Source organism: Atheta coriaria, unplaced genomic scaffold, assembly GCF_025399875.1.
Source record: "Atheta coriaria isolate IRGN ID8LTWV9N9 unplaced genomic scaffold, Caltech_Dcor_3.1 hic_scaffold_7_pilon, whole genome shotgun sequence".
Taxonomy (NCBI): domain Eukaryota; kingdom Metazoa; phylum Arthropoda; class Insecta; order Coleoptera; family Staphylinidae; genus Dalotia; species Dalotia coriaria.
The window spans coordinates 985,472-1,000,402 of record NW_027045449.1 but is presented as its reverse complement, the minus strand read 5'-3'; the positions used below and the strand labels follow the sequence as shown (position 1 = coordinate 1,000,402).

The 14,931-nt window shown below is 40.3% G+C and overlaps 1 protein-coding gene and 1 non-coding gene across 4 annotated transcripts; one reads left to right on the top strand and one right to left on the bottom strand.

Annotated features, from left to right (window-relative positions):
- Positions 1-216: 216 nt before the first annotated feature.
- jp (junctophilin) lies at positions 217-13,994 on the bottom strand. 3 transcript variants are annotated; one of them, XM_065307628.1, is made up of 8 exons: positions 13,903-13,994; positions 13,356-13,613; positions 6,124-6,335; positions 5,303-5,589; positions 5,074-5,241; positions 3,479-5,008; positions 2,795-2,995; positions 217-1,819 (listed from the first exon to the last, which is right to left on the bottom strand). In XM_065307628.1, exons 2-8 carry the CDS (start codon positions 13,598-13,600, stop codon positions 1,733-1,735), a joined length of 2,730 nt encoding a protein of 909 aa, XP_065163700.1. In that variant the 5' UTR covers positions 13,601-13,613; positions 13,903-13,994; the 3' UTR covers positions 217-1,732. The 3 variants fall into 3 exon arrangements, with proteins under 3 accessions (XP_065163700.1, XP_065163699.1, XP_065163701.1); XM_065307627.1 differs by having other exon boundaries at positions 13,356-13,988; XM_065307629.1 differs by lacking the exons at positions 3,479-5,008; positions 5,074-5,241; positions 5,303-5,589; ... (1 more) ...; positions 13,356-13,613; positions 13,903-13,994 and adding an exon at positions 3,182-3,341.
- On the top strand, positions 6,935-7,025 carry TRNAY-GUA (transfer RNA tyrosine (anticodon GUA)). The gene is given in 2 exon segments: positions 6,935-6,971; positions 6,990-7,025. It is a non-coding gene; the product is annotated as a tRNA-Tyr (tRNA).
- Positions 13,995-14,931: the final 937 nt, after the last annotated feature.

Genomic DNA, 14,931 nt, shown 5'->3' with positions numbered 1-14,931 from the left:
AGCATTCGAAAAACGCAAAAGCGACCGCTGCCGCCTTCGATAAATCCGTCGATCAAACTTTAAACTAATTAACAATGAACAAGAGGCTCAGATCGTAGATTACATAAGCAGTCAATATGACCAAGAAAGGAATCTGCATTTTACACTTTGCCAGCGCGCGCATTTTTGTTTCATCTCTGTTTCTTCGCGCACAATTCAAGTGATAAATCTAAATCATGCTCGTTTACAATTTATTTCTGCACCAGTTTCATCATATATCATATTCATCATATTATCATATGCGCATTAATACAATGTCGTTTATGTTTTCAAATTATTTCCCCTTCAGAATTTCGTTTTTTTTGAAAAGTTCGTTTTCTTTTATCATCTTTTTTGTTTACATGACTGACGACGAATCACTTACTTTGTTAACAATTTGACAAGGCACGCAAAATAGTACTTCTTCGCACATTCTCCTTTTTTTTTATCATCGAGTCCTAGCTTTACAACTATAACAGCAACATAAACTAAAAAACAAAACAAATTTTAATCTGAACGTAAAAACAACATGATTCTCATAAGTCTGAACGCAAACCAAGAAGAAAAGACAAATAAAGCGAATTAGATTACGTTATGAATATGTACAGTTGAAATTTTTAAATCAAAAAGTGAAAAAATTAACTTTTTTCTGCTAATTTCTGCCACAATTTTAGACGCACTGTGTAAACTTTAAATTCTGCTTAGACTTGTACAACGTTTAAAGTTTAGATAAATCATGAAAATTTTAAATAACGAGTTATACAACAGGTTTCATAAATACATATTTGAATAATAAACAATTCGGCGCGCGCTCTTTCGACGGATATCACGCGAAATGAGCGCAATTAACTAGTTATTTTAATGATCAATGATTCTATTATGGATAAACCATCGAAAGAACGCACGCCGAACTTGGATAGTTCATATTAAAATCTGAAAACTCCAACAGCAAAATAAAGTGTTCCCTAAAACACTGCACCATCATCTTTATCATCATCATCATCACTTCTCATCTCATTAATAATGAATATGAATAGATTAATATTCGTACTCAAAAGTCATTTGTTTGTTTCCCTCCGTTTGCAATTGCGTTTGTAACAAGAATTTTCAAAGAGAAGAGTTTTGTAAATGTCTAAATTCTTTTTTTTAAGTTTTCTAAACGCTAAACGCTCATCAACTTCGATTCGTACGCGTTTCATGCAACGAAACGCCCCGATCGTGTAAAAAGCTTGGCTTTTCATTTAGCTGCGCGCCATATTGACAACATGGCGCGTGTTACTTTTAATAATTTGTTATTTGTTCGACGTGTAAAAAGACTTCCGCTTGCGGATGCCTGTGTAAAAATATATCCTATACATATTTCGTAATTGTCTAATTTACATTCCTCCTAATATTCTCTAAACGTAGGCGTTTTGGGTCCTAGTCGTTTGTTGGTTGTGTTTTTGTTTGTTTGTATCTTCATTTGGTTTTCATTGTCATCGGTTTAGGTATTTTTCCTGGCGTTAATTTCAAAAATTACAAAGTACATACAAGAGTTTGCAAAAAGACCCACGCACACAAACAATGGCTGCGTCGTTTTGTTTCCGTGGTAAAAATCTATCTCATCAGAGTTCTTCAGTATTCATTTCAATCATTCCTCGTGTTTCCTTTTGGTTTCTAATAAATTTCATGGCATCTCGACGATGGCTCTCGAGTAGACCGCGCTCACAAACTGCTATGTCAGCAGTTTGAAGAACATGATGGCCAGCGATATATTCACGAAGAGGATGACGATTACAAGCTGTTGGCGCGAGAACCAGTCCTGCAAAATGTTCACAAAGTAAATATCTGCTTCACACTCAAGTGAGGTTAGGTTTAAAGGTTATGTTATGTTATGTTATGCAAAATCGTGAGTGTGTGAGTGTGAATGTGTCTTGATAGCTAATTTTCGATGCTTGAATATATGCTAAACATCGCGAAATACTCGTTGGTTCGCTTTAACATTAAAAAATCATTTTTATGCAACCTAAACTACAAATTTTAAAGAATTATTTAATATAATATAATATGATGTGCAGTTTGTGCATAAAAGTTAAACAAACGCATGTGTAATTTTTGTGTTGTGTGTTTTTGTGTATTAAAAAGCGAACCAACCCGAGTACGTTTTATGATTAGCAAGCACATTAACACTGATTGCTCTAGCAGTAATTATACATATACATTTACGACAATATAATAAAACAAAGCATCCAAAAAGCTTATTGTGTTTTGTTCTGCATACGCCTTGCTTTCGTTTACCAATTACCACCAATTGCGTCTTTACATGTATCAAACTATTAAACGAAAAACAAGAAAAGATTACAACCAAACAAAATGGCGGCGACACCTACGGCGGACATAACGATACACAGAGCCGGCGCACGAGCGTCATCTTGTCATCACCCGCATCGTCACAAACATCATACGCAAATGTAAAGGCTAGTCAAAAACATACTCTAACGTACCTATTGGTTCTCTGTAAGGCGGTTTCGATATAAGAAGAAAACAAACTCAGATTACGTTCACGTCCTCAAGGCAACAAGGGCGTAACAGAGGTGTGAGAGACAGAAAAAACTCATCGAAATCATAGCGTGATGATGTAGTCAAATAAGTAAGAAATAGTTCATATAGTCGGTCAGTGCAGTGTGTCAAAAGAGGTTAAGAGTTGAGGTTAATATTTGGGGTACAAGACATACGACATATATCTGCGGGGACCGTCCCAATATGATATTGGACGGTCAAAACGTAAAACAAGTACCTTCATTTGTGGACTGATTAAATACAGCAGGGGATTGGCACGCAGTCGGTCCTTCTCATCGGCTTGCCTTCGTACTTCTTCGCGACGCGCCGATCCCAGCGCAGACACCTCCTCCCTGGACATCTCCGAGGTGGCCTTGGGCAGTTCCTGGAATTCCGGCAGCGACTTCTTCCTCGACAGCGTCGTTGGCGGGATTATATTCTAAGCATAACATAAGTGAGGTTAAATTGTTTGTTTTTCAACAGTGCGGCGTCGCGACGAGGTCGCGCGTATTTATAAACGCTAGCTGGTCCATTGGCACATTGAGTATTTGAGTATTTCGGTACATTCCGGTGTGTGACCGGGGTCCGATTGTGGTCAAATATGGCGACGGCGCGTCTAATATACCTCGATCGGCGGCGTATCGATCCAGCTCTCGGAGGCCCTCCGGGCCATAAGCGCCGGCGAGCACATGAGATCCTCCTCGTCGTCGTCGCCATTCTGGTACCACATTGCGGCGCACGCGACGCACACTATGTATTTACAACAACTAGTCACAGCCAGGCCGGCTCGTATTTTTACCCAGCTAAAGCATATTTAGATACGCGCTCCTTCCCCCTCCACCACCACCAGACGAGCAAGAAAAGCAAAGCGCAACGTGGCGCATACTGAGATAGAATTCATTTTTGGATCGGGGCCACTAACCTTGAGAGCAGGCGCTGGTGCGGGCGCACCAGGTGCGCCGCCGCCGGCGTTGTACAGACTCTCGGTGCGCTTGGGCTGATTGGGCGATGGAATGATGTCTTGGCCGAGGCTGCGCTTCGTCAGCAGGATCTCCTCGAAGGGCGGCTGATTGCTGGCGCCCACCGCCACACCATTGCCGTTGCCCGTGAGTGTCTTAGCATTGCCGCTTACGATTGAACCATTACGCGCCGCAGGCGGTGGCGTGGGCGCTGGCGTAGTTCCTCTCATCTGAGGAGCAGGAGTTGTTCCTCTAACCGGCGCAGGTGTAGTACCACGCATTGGAGCTGGAGTAGTCCCCCTTGCTTGCGATGGTGCCCTAACCTGCCTATCGGGAGTCATGGATTGTCTAGCGGCGCGATCCAGCGAAGGTTGACGGGAACCCAAAGGAGGTTGTCCAATGTTACCACCCGCGCGACCCGTCGCTCGTGAATACCGATCTACACTGGAGTCTCTACTAGGTGGTCTCTTGTAGTGATCAAAGTGGTCTATCGAGGACTGCTGCGAAGTAGAACCTAAGTAAGGTCGATCGGGTCTACCTCGACTCAGCGCTGAACCTCTCCTTGCTGGAGCCTGTGGTTCACCACCTCTATTTTGATTCTTCAACTGTTCCAACTGCTTCTGTAGGTGCTCCTGGATATGTTCGGCGTTGATTTGATCGGCGTGGTCGGTAGGCTGTTTATTACTGGTCGGTGATAGGTAATTAGGGTTGTTGTGCATGGTTTTGGATGGATTCGTGTCGATTTGATTGTGTTGCGGCGTTGTTTTCTGTGGGGACGAATGTGGTGTAGGTGCGTGTTGTAATTGCATATGTCTCTGCACCTGCGCCTGCGTTTGCTGTTGATGACCCGCTAGATTCATCGTTGATGAATTCAACTTGGGTACTGATACCCGTAGCGTTGGATTGGTTGTAACCGGGATGCTGTTTTGTGTAATATGCGCACCACCGCCGCCTCCCGATCCGGGGTTGTGCGATATCGAATCTTTCTGATTGTTGAAATCCGCGTATTTTTCGCGTTTGGCTTTCAGGCGATCCAGCCCGGGTTGTTTAAAATCAGGCGCGTATTGTTTGGCTACTACTAGCGCAACATCGGAGTCTTCATGCGCATGCGCAGAGAGTATATCCGCTTGTTCGGCTTTACCACGTGCGGTAGCCGTTCTAGAAATGGCGATATCCGCCTTTTGCATGGCGATTTTCGATGATCGTTGCGCTGAACTAACGGCACCGTCCAAACGCTCGCGGAATTTCGCGGAACGCATCAGAAACAGATGTCTTTTCTTGGGGTTAGTGATGAGGACATTATTCTTGTACTTGCCCTCTTCTTTCTCGCCATTACTAAATGTCGTCACACCATAACCGTACTTTTTGTTATTATACCATTCTCCCTCGTATTTTAAACCGTCGGAACGTTCGCTGACACCGAAACCTGTACGTTTATCGTTTTTCCATTCGCCCATGTACGTTTCCGTCACTCCAGCGTCCATATGTTCATCCTGTGGTAAACACAAAAACAATACAATGCATAAAACACATTTGAGGTTATAATCTAAAAACTAACCTCAACAACAAAACTGGCATTGGAATCAGACGGCAGTGACGCATTAGTCATGGCAGACTGCGCCGACTCAGTACTCTGCCATGATTGCGAAGACGCCGTGGAACGCATACTTCCGGAAACACCACGCTTCTCCAACTCACCCATACTTTTCTGTTTTCTCCTCATACCCTAACAAAAACATCACCAACATCAACATAACCTCAAGTCAAGAAATGAAATAATTTCTTACTGAAAAAATAGTTCGTTTTATATTTGCGGCACCTATCGAGCGCCGCCTGGGTTGCTCGTTGGAGTTCATCTTGAGCACGAAGCCGCCCCGCGAGTCATCCACACGCTGGTCGCGCTTCGTCGTCACGTCGGGGGCGGCACCGCTCGCCTCGTTGCTGCGCAGCGACGTCATGGACGCCCGCAGCGCCTTGTTGGCGGTGCGGTACTTGGACGCCTTGCCGAAGGGCGCACTATTCCGCACGCCGTAACCATGTCGCATTCCTCTCAGCCATTGTCCTTGATATGTACCTAATTCAAGGCCAAATTAGTTCAAGGACACAATTTATATTTAAAAAAACCGAAAAATTAAAAAAACTTTCCGCAACAACCTGTATAACCTACAACACGAGAGAGTGTGGGGAAGTGGGTCAGATTTATAAATACCCCGCCGTCGTCGCCGTGGGTAAATACAATTAGTGCTACTTGGAATTTTTTCCGCCGCGCGCAGATTTTCATTTTCGTCGCGTATTGCGTGCATTGTGACACGTACAACGTGATTAATTAATATCACACGCATGTAAATCATTACCAATCATCCACATTGCATGTCAACTTGATCAACAGTCATTAAAACCGGCGTGCGTATGGAATGTTCCGCACCGTGGAAAGTAAACACCGAGTGTAAAACACACTCACTCCCCTTTGATCCGCGCATATGGAGTTGTCCTTCTCATTGATCCGCTCATTCAGCGTGCGCGCCGCGTGGAAAAACGTGCGCCGCGTGCGTGCAACGATTTTCGCCGAAATTCCACAAAAGATAAAACGCACTCAACTATGACTTACCATCATCAGCGTACGTTTCCGAGCCGTAGCCATCTTGTAGACCATTCGCCCATGTGCCCTCATACTTGGCGGTTGAGGTGTTGGATTGTCGCACACCGTAACGTCCCTTGAAACCCTGCGTCCACTCGCCGCGATAAATCCATCGCCCACGAGACTCCACACCCAACCCGTGTCGTTTACCATTCTGCCATTGTCCCTCGAATGTACTCCCGCTGCAAACACATGTCAGGTTATGTCCCATTAACCTCGAAAATGCGCAGGATTTCGCAAACCCGCAGTATATAAATTCGGTAATGTAATAAAAGCGTCTACTGTAATAAGTGCGCTCTAAATATACATTTTCTAGGTCCTGTGTTACACGCTGAACCAGTTTGCATGTGCCATGTGCCTGTTGTATTGAAGATGAGATTTTTCGCATTCGGTGATTAGTCAGTTGAGAATTTTTTTTGTTTAGACTACCATCACAACACGACTCACGTATGCATTACGCACATAACCTATGATAAACATTTTTTTAGATGTTTTTGCGTGATTTATGACTCGGTATGGTTCATTCATACTTAAATATAAACGAAAGTTTCAGTTTCGCTGCGATTGGGATGAATCGTGCGCGCGGTGAGATGCGTAAACGCATAAACATGAGTCATGCGTTTCTGTTGTGTGAAACGACAAGTAGTTGATCGACACCTTGGCTTTTTTAGCTATATATCTGTTTGATTTACTTGCGCATGCGTTTTATATATGTAGATGTATAGTAAATTATATTGCTACTGTTTATGCTTTATATGATTGTGTGTAATGCAAGCCGCAACCTTCGATAGCTCAGTTGGTAGAGCGGTGGACTGTAGAATTGATAAATTGTGGACATCCATAGGTCACTGGTTCAAATCCGGTTCGAAGGAACCTTTTTGATAAATAAATGTTTTTAAAATTAATGTAAAAATAATATTTACTTAATTAAATTGTACATTTAGATTCGCTGATTCATTTAAGTGATAAGTTTTCTTGTTGCGTTATTTTTTCGCTTATATTCACTTAGGAAAATGCGAATTTTATGATAATTGCGTTTCGATAAGACATCGCCGCCGGCGGCGGTGGCCGGCGTCCGGTTTCAAGTGTTTATAGGGATAGTCGCGTACGCATTCGCGCTGGCAAGTGGCGGCGGCGTCCGGAAAGAGTGAAATGCGCATTTAAATGGCATTAATTTCCATTCCATTTGCTTCGATACCGCAATGCGTATCGTACACAGTTGCCGACCTCTGGGCCCGTGTGGCACTATTTTATTATTTGTTCTGTTGGCCCAGTGGTATACCACAACTACGCGCCAAATAAAAAAACAAAGAAAAAAAATCCATAAAAAATGCCGTAACATGAATAAAATTTAGTGTCAAGTGCGCTAAGCGGCACTTTAGTCACGTTTAGCGACGATATGCTTACGTATTTTTCTAGTTTTACTTTATTTCCACGTTTAGTTTTTGTATTTAATTTTTTTATTATATTTTAAAACTCGACCTCGTTACTAATACCCGTGACTAAAGTACTATAGTCACAGTTTTTGCCATTCGCTATTAAATTGCCACTTTTCGTATCTTAAAACCGTTGAAAAAGTAATGCTTTAAAGAAAAATATTAAAATTTCTTGTATCACGTTGTATAATAACTAATAAACTATCAATATGTCATTTGCTAGTTAATTTTCCTCTTCCCGACGTCCATAATTCACCGCTCATTGCGCTCGCGACGCGGATTCCAGTTACGTACGCTTAATAAATCCTCCTTTAGGGATTTGTCCTTGGCGAGCCGCGCGGTGTCAGTGACAATCGCCGAGGGTTGCAGAAGTGCGCTTGGTGGGCGGCGATTTAATGAAACACCTACCACCCACGCACCGCCGAGCGATACTTATTTATGGCGTGAAACTGATATCCACTTTTCTTCCAGCGTCTGCTTACTCTTCCGAACGTGCGACATTTTTCTTCCTCTTTCCGGCTTTCGCGATTATAAAGCTTTTGTTAGCTTTCTCAGAAAAAGAAAAAAGGTGCGATCACGTGTATCAAGTTTTCGACGAGTTAATGTAGCTGAATAATCGTATTCTGCGGATTAGCGACTTGAATTTGCGATTTGTAAATAAAAAGTCCTCAAAAATTTTTTTATAAAGAATAAAATTTAGTATTTGATGTATAAAATAAAATAATATGTCTATAAATATTTGATATTTTTAGTTTACTCTGTATGCTTTTTAATGTTTCAAAAAAATATAAGTTTATCAAAGCAAAAAAATATTAAGCACCCCCGAGTGTAATAAACCGCCGACGTCTTTTTTACAACTTTATTATTGTGCGCAGTAATCGTAAAAACATATTGCTTCGCTTTTTTGTGTGATCGCGCGAGTATTTTACAAATTGCGAAAAAAATCGTGTGAGTTTTATGCTTTATGGCTTCGGCCGCCTGCCCCTTCCAGTCATAATCTTTAAATCTTTAAATCCTCTCAGGTTTTATTGTATTTATTAGAGTGGCCATTTGTGATGCTATTTAAAATGTTGATTGTTTGAATTAAAGCCGGGCCTGTCATCATGTGAACGTAAAAATTCAATACGAAATGCAAACACATGTTTGTGTTATCAAATAATCAACAGGTATAATGATAATAGTTTATTGACATGCAAGTCGAAAGTGAATTTATTCTTTAAGATAATAGTCATATTAACTTTTGTTTAAATATCTTGTAAAACGGTGAAATTTGTACAATTTGGATGGTGTATATTAATTTCCTCTGTGTATCGACGTAAAATATTTTCATTTCAAGCAATTATGAGCTAGAATATTTTTTCAAAGACATGACATCGATGGTAACATTTGAAATATTGTTGTAATTATAATCCCAACATCCCTACAAATTGCAATGCAAATTTCTATAACTTAAGCACGATTTTTCAGCTAATTTGTTGGGGTGCACGTTGCGTTACTACAAAATCATTTAAACATAACACAAGTGAATACAACTGAGCGACGCGGAATTCATATTTAGACTTCAAGAAATATTTACCGGCATTTTACTAGAGTAATTATGTTTATAACCAGCTCAACAAAAGATTAAACAGTTGCCTATCCACATAAAATTCCAATATTTTGTTACTTACACTGTAATAATAAAATTAAAATTCAAGGTCAAGTATAAATTGTCCTTGAATTAACCTTTAATAATATAGTATAAGTAATTATTTCTCTAATCATTAAAAAACAATTATTAAATGCATGTTTTCCAAATTTTTATGTTGAAATTATTACTTTATCCGCTTGGTTTGACAAACATTTGTAGGTTACAGCACAAATTACCCCTCATTACGGACTAATAAGAGTAATACGACCAATTCAATTTGTAATTCCCAATGCTCAACAAGTAATTCATCGATTTTTCAGTTTTCGTCACCTCCAGTCGTCCACCAACCCGACCAACATACTAACTAGCCACTAACTATTGCATTCGTCAATAACAACAAAAAGAATTTAATTGTACATTAAGTACCTATTTGTGTTAATATCTAAATGCTTAAACATAAAAAGTATTAATTTATCCTTCTAATTATCAAAATTTCAAACGTTTTAAAAATTATTTCCTATTTTTGCTAAATTTTCTAAGTTTAAACATTATTACAATCTGTTCGCGACTTTAAAATTAGAAATTTCATTTAACTTTCACAATACCCCGCATTCTGTTACGATTTACTACTTTTCTAAAGAAACAAAAAAGCAAACAACAAAAAAAAACACACACAAAGAAAAAACAGTTAAGATTTTTGGCCTTAACCATCATTTCTCCTCGGACCCTTTCTATCATCCTCGCTGAACGACTGAACGAGCACGTTTCGTACGCAGGGCGTTTTCATACATTTTTTATGACTTTTCTCTCTTTATGTGCATTACGTAGAATTACATATTCTCTCAGTTCTATACAAGAAAAGCACACAATACAACAATAACAAAAATATGAGAAATCTCGCCACCACAAATTACATTCTTACATTATCACATTATTTATATATCAACAACTAATTCAAGACTTTCTTCGATAGTAAAAACTGATTAAAATCCCTATTATGCAACATTTTCGCAATATAAACCAGCTCATCATCGGAATACTCTCGTTTTCGCTTAGATCCGCCCGCCATCTTGTAATTAACATTCGCTTTATCCCCACCAAGACTAAATTCACTCTCAACATGCAAAAAATCCGCTTTTCCAGGCAAATAAACTTTCTCCATATTTTTATCCTCATCCTCATCACAATCTTCTCCTGATACAGAATCATCTCCACTTTCATTTTCTTTTACATTCTGTTGACTGGGAATACATTGCAAAATAACATCGCTGGTGTTATGATTCACGCCATCGTTGTTTCTATCCTGATCGATAGTGGTGCACGAATGACACGCATCTAATTGCGCCAACACGACGCCATCACAATCACAATCCACGCTTAAACTGTTTACGTGTTTTCCGTGTGCATGCGAGCAGGCAACGCCATTTTGATCGCAATCGCCACCATCTTGTGCAGCGCACAATTGTTTCAATACTTGCAACGCATCCGTATTGTTGCACATCGGGCTGTTTCGGTTGCTCGAATCGGGGATATTTATAGTACGACATGCGTGCGCGGCGTGCACCTCGCGATGGTCATCGCGCTCCAGATATTTCACCAACAATTGCAGAATATTACCGAGAATACACGCTTTTTCATTGCAAGCAGTTCTTTGGCAACAAGACGCACTCGAAACACTATTAAAACCAGCAAAAATAATCAAAAGCATAGAAAATACAATATTTTTGTGTATTTTATGCATTTTGGGTTGCCTATAGGCTAAATATTCTCTATAAGAACTGCAGACGTATGAAAAACTGTCGTCTTTTATAAGCATTCGATTGTTTACAGATTACGCGTTGATTCACGCTTACACCGAATTTATTAATAAAACATCTAGGCGCAAGCGTGTTGCTTGAATAAATATAACAGGTTAAGTATCTAAACAATTCGTTCGGAATTTAATTATACACTTGGCAGTGATAGAAATTCGCGGAAATTGAATTCGAACGCAACAAAAAGTTCAATGATTCCTCGGTTTTGATGTAAACCAAGTTGCATAACTTGCGTGAATTTCGCTGGAAACACTCGGTATATAACTAAATGAAGTATGATGAGTACGTTTCGGGCGCGACGAGTAAAAATCTTTCCAACATACACACACAGACACATGCGGAGCCATTCCTAGGTTACGATTAGAAATAGAAAATGGCCTTTGAATAATGGTCGCGAGTCGTCGTGCTCGTCGTGGTCGTTTTTCGCGATGATATAGCCGCGCTATATAAAATCGCAGCCGGCGTGTTCGTGCAATAGCAGACGATCTGGATCTGGCGAGAAATAGAACGAGATCCGAGATGCGGGTACACGAAAATACAAATCTTATTCATAAACTTCAACGAAATATTCCCCGCGAAAACTATGCTGTCATTATAGCATTGTGTATAGATGAAAAATGAGGTTATGTAAAATTTAATCAACTTTTTTCTGCTAAAAACACAAAAATTAATTTTTTTATCGCAAAAAACAATAAAGCATTACTTATGTGCTCATTTAGTGGTGAATTGTCTTTAGATACAAAAAACCAAATTGAAAAGACAAAGGAAACGCTGGTGTTGCGCTTGTTTCGCTTGTTTTCCCGCAGCTCGCATGAATTATTGTTAAAAGCTCGCTGGGGCCGGCCCGAAACGAAACGCGCTTTTCAGCTTTTAGTACCCCGTTTCTATTTTTACACGCCAAACTATTACACGCGCACACAGAGGAACATCTGTTTGCGTCGGTGTGCGCGTGTGCGGCGCATACATGTGAATTCCACGTTTATACGCGGATTTCGGCCCGCTCGGCCGCTCAGCTGGACTGAAATTAATTTATACATATTTCGCTCTGCCAGAGCCGCGATATGTCACTCCCCTGGCATGCGTTCACACAGCGCGCGGAGCGTTCTTTACATTACATCGCCGAACTTTTTGTTTCGGTTTCGGTTTAATCTCCTGCGTTAAACAGTTGAAATTCGACGTTTGACAGTTCATTCGACATTCGACATTCTCCAGACTTTTCGTAGCTTGTATTAATTACTCGTATATTCATTAGTAAGCGTTGGTAATTCTTGTTGAGTTTGTGTAAACATTAAAAGAGAAAAAATCTCGTTTGGTTGTTTTAATATCGAAAGATATTGGAGATAGTTAATCTAGTTTTATTATGTATGTATTATAGGGTATTGTATTCAGGTGAAACGGCCACCTGTTTGTGATATCGCGTATCGGAATGGGAATCTAATAGTTACTATCGCGCGTAACTGAGAACAAAGTCGAAAACAATCTATTGGGAGATAAACGCGTGGGTGCATGTTAAATATACAACCAACTTTCAAATTAGAGGTTAAAAATCTTAATTCTAAATTTTTTAACTCAGCAATTCAAAAAAACTAATGTAAAATTGTATATTTTAGTAATAAAACTAATTAACTTACTTTTATATGCGTGAAAACTTCAAAAGATTAACAGAAACTCTTTTAAAACACAAATAATATCAGCATTTTCAACTAAACTGTCAAAAACTTAACTTTTTCCAATGACAAGTTAAAAATCTCTATCACTCCCTACTTTACCGACATATTCATTTCTAAATGTGCACAGATTTTGCCTACAATACATCTTGGAACTGACGTTCACAATTGATGATTCAGCAACACAAAATACATCTCCCGGTGTGAATCACACATCCACTGACTAAATTTCCAAAGAATACGGCCGTAAACAATTTGCTTCAATGTCAATATCAAATAACACTCGGTATGTGACGCGCCGAAAATAACCAGCGTGTGATAAAGACATAAATTCGCCGGATTTCGTAAATCTTCAACCATGACATGATTTTCTTGTCACAGATGTGACTCGACAGGCGGGCGAGCGCACACATCGCACATACAGATATGTATAACAATGTCAAAATTTTCTAACCTCATTTTTCGCAGGCAACAAGTAGAACAATATAGAACAACAGAGTGTATAAGGTTGCCTATAGTGAAAAATTTACGTATTCTATATCATTGAGGTTAGAATTGAATAAAAATCACCCTTATGATGTGTGTTTGTTTGTTTTCGTAGGTTAGTTTTAGTTTGCATGTACTAGGTCAGTTTTCCTATGAAAAAACCACTCACCTGGGCCATGTATAAACACCGGAAACTTCAAAACCATAATGCCAGGACCCCGAATAAGCCCCCTGACCCTTGGGTCCAGTACAGACGCCGTGTCCATGCGCTTTACCCTCCTCCCATCCGCCGCAGTAAGTGCCACCGTCGTCGAAGTCAAAGCGGCCGCCGTTCACGTGGCTCTTGGTGGTGGTGGCGGTGCCCGTGGCACCGGTCGCCGCCGGGTTGCCGCCGTCGTCGGTCGTGTGTTGCATCCTGGCGATACTGCTGCGAGAAACCGACGGAAAAAAGCAAACCGCCGCCTCAGCTTTCCGAAATTTTTACGTTATGTCTATGTATTTGTGTGTGTGTGTGTGGTATGTGTGTGTGCGTGTAATTTGTTTCGTTTCGTTTCTTTTCCTTTTTTTTTTAGTTTCAATCGTGAATTTTATTTCGGCCGCAAAAGTATCCACAGGCACTGTGTTTGGCACTAATTAGCAATAGCGGTGCCATTGTCGCTTATCGCGGAATTATTACCGCACCACGATTCGTAACTTTTGCGCTTTGGGGTACTCACTGCACACTGATATAAATAAATATCAGCTCGCCATTTCGATCGGTCGTGCGGAAGTCGGCGCGGCACTAATATCTATTGCCCGGGCGCGCACCGTCGCGACGCCAACCGACGCCGCGCATGCTTTCCACCGACGGCGCCGCCGCGAACCAACACCGTGCGGCGATGAAACTCGCTGGACCACACAAAATCCACCACGACGTCTATCAATATGCATCGAAATCTATCTGCACTCGATCGGAAATTCTAACCTCAACCTTCAACCCGCGATATAACCTTAAAATTATCGGTTGGGATGTAATACGGGCTTTTTTTGCTAAAAATATGCGTTTCGATGGGATATTTTAGAGGTGCGCGCATATCTCAACAACAACGCATTGTTATTTCGCCGCGGCCGGCCGTTATTTTTAGTATTTGGAAATTTGACAAACTTTTCGGCGTGTGTGCGGCGGCGGCAGCGGCGGCCCGTACCTGCCTGCCCGTCAGAATAGAAAGCTTTTACATAATTCGGCTAATTGTCGCCGCCGCGCTTCAATCAACCACCATTGTAATTAAATATTTAATTCTTTTGCGTAAATTTCACACGTGGAAAACGAATTTTTCAATTTTCGCGGCGTGTACTTTATGTGGTTTATTTTAAATTTAAAATTGTATTGATTTTATATAAATAAACAAATAAATAGAATGATTACTTACTAGTACTGTTTGTTTTTCACTCAGTGTATATTGTTTTTATATTTCTTGTTCGGTCCACGTATCGTTTTCAAGGTTTACAAACTAAAACAATTGCCATCGGTGAGAGATCCTATTTTTATCACGCGTTATTGCAAGGATTACAATTCACCAGCACTATAAATAACATTTGACGAGTTCTTAAACAAACAATTGTCCTCTTTGCACTCACACATTTACTTCGACTGCATAAATCATTTCGATTTTGCTTTAAATTTATACAATTCCAAAGAAAAAAATTAATATTTTTGCTTGTATTTCAGTATAGGCAACCAGGTTTACTTATTAAGTGATGTTAAT

Coding starts and splice junctions, on each gene's coding strand:
- jp (XM_065307628.1), bottom strand. CDS start 13,600: ATGCAACACACGACCGACGACGGCGGCAACCCGGCGGCGACCGGTGCC. Junction 5,590..6,123: donor GGAAACGTACGCTGATGATG/GTAAGTCATAGT, acceptor GCCTTGAATTAG/GTACATATCAAGGACAATGG. Junction 2,996..3,478: donor CACCAGCGCCTGCTCTCAAG/GTTAGTGGCCCC, acceptor TGTTATGCTTAG/AATATAATCCCGCCAACGAC.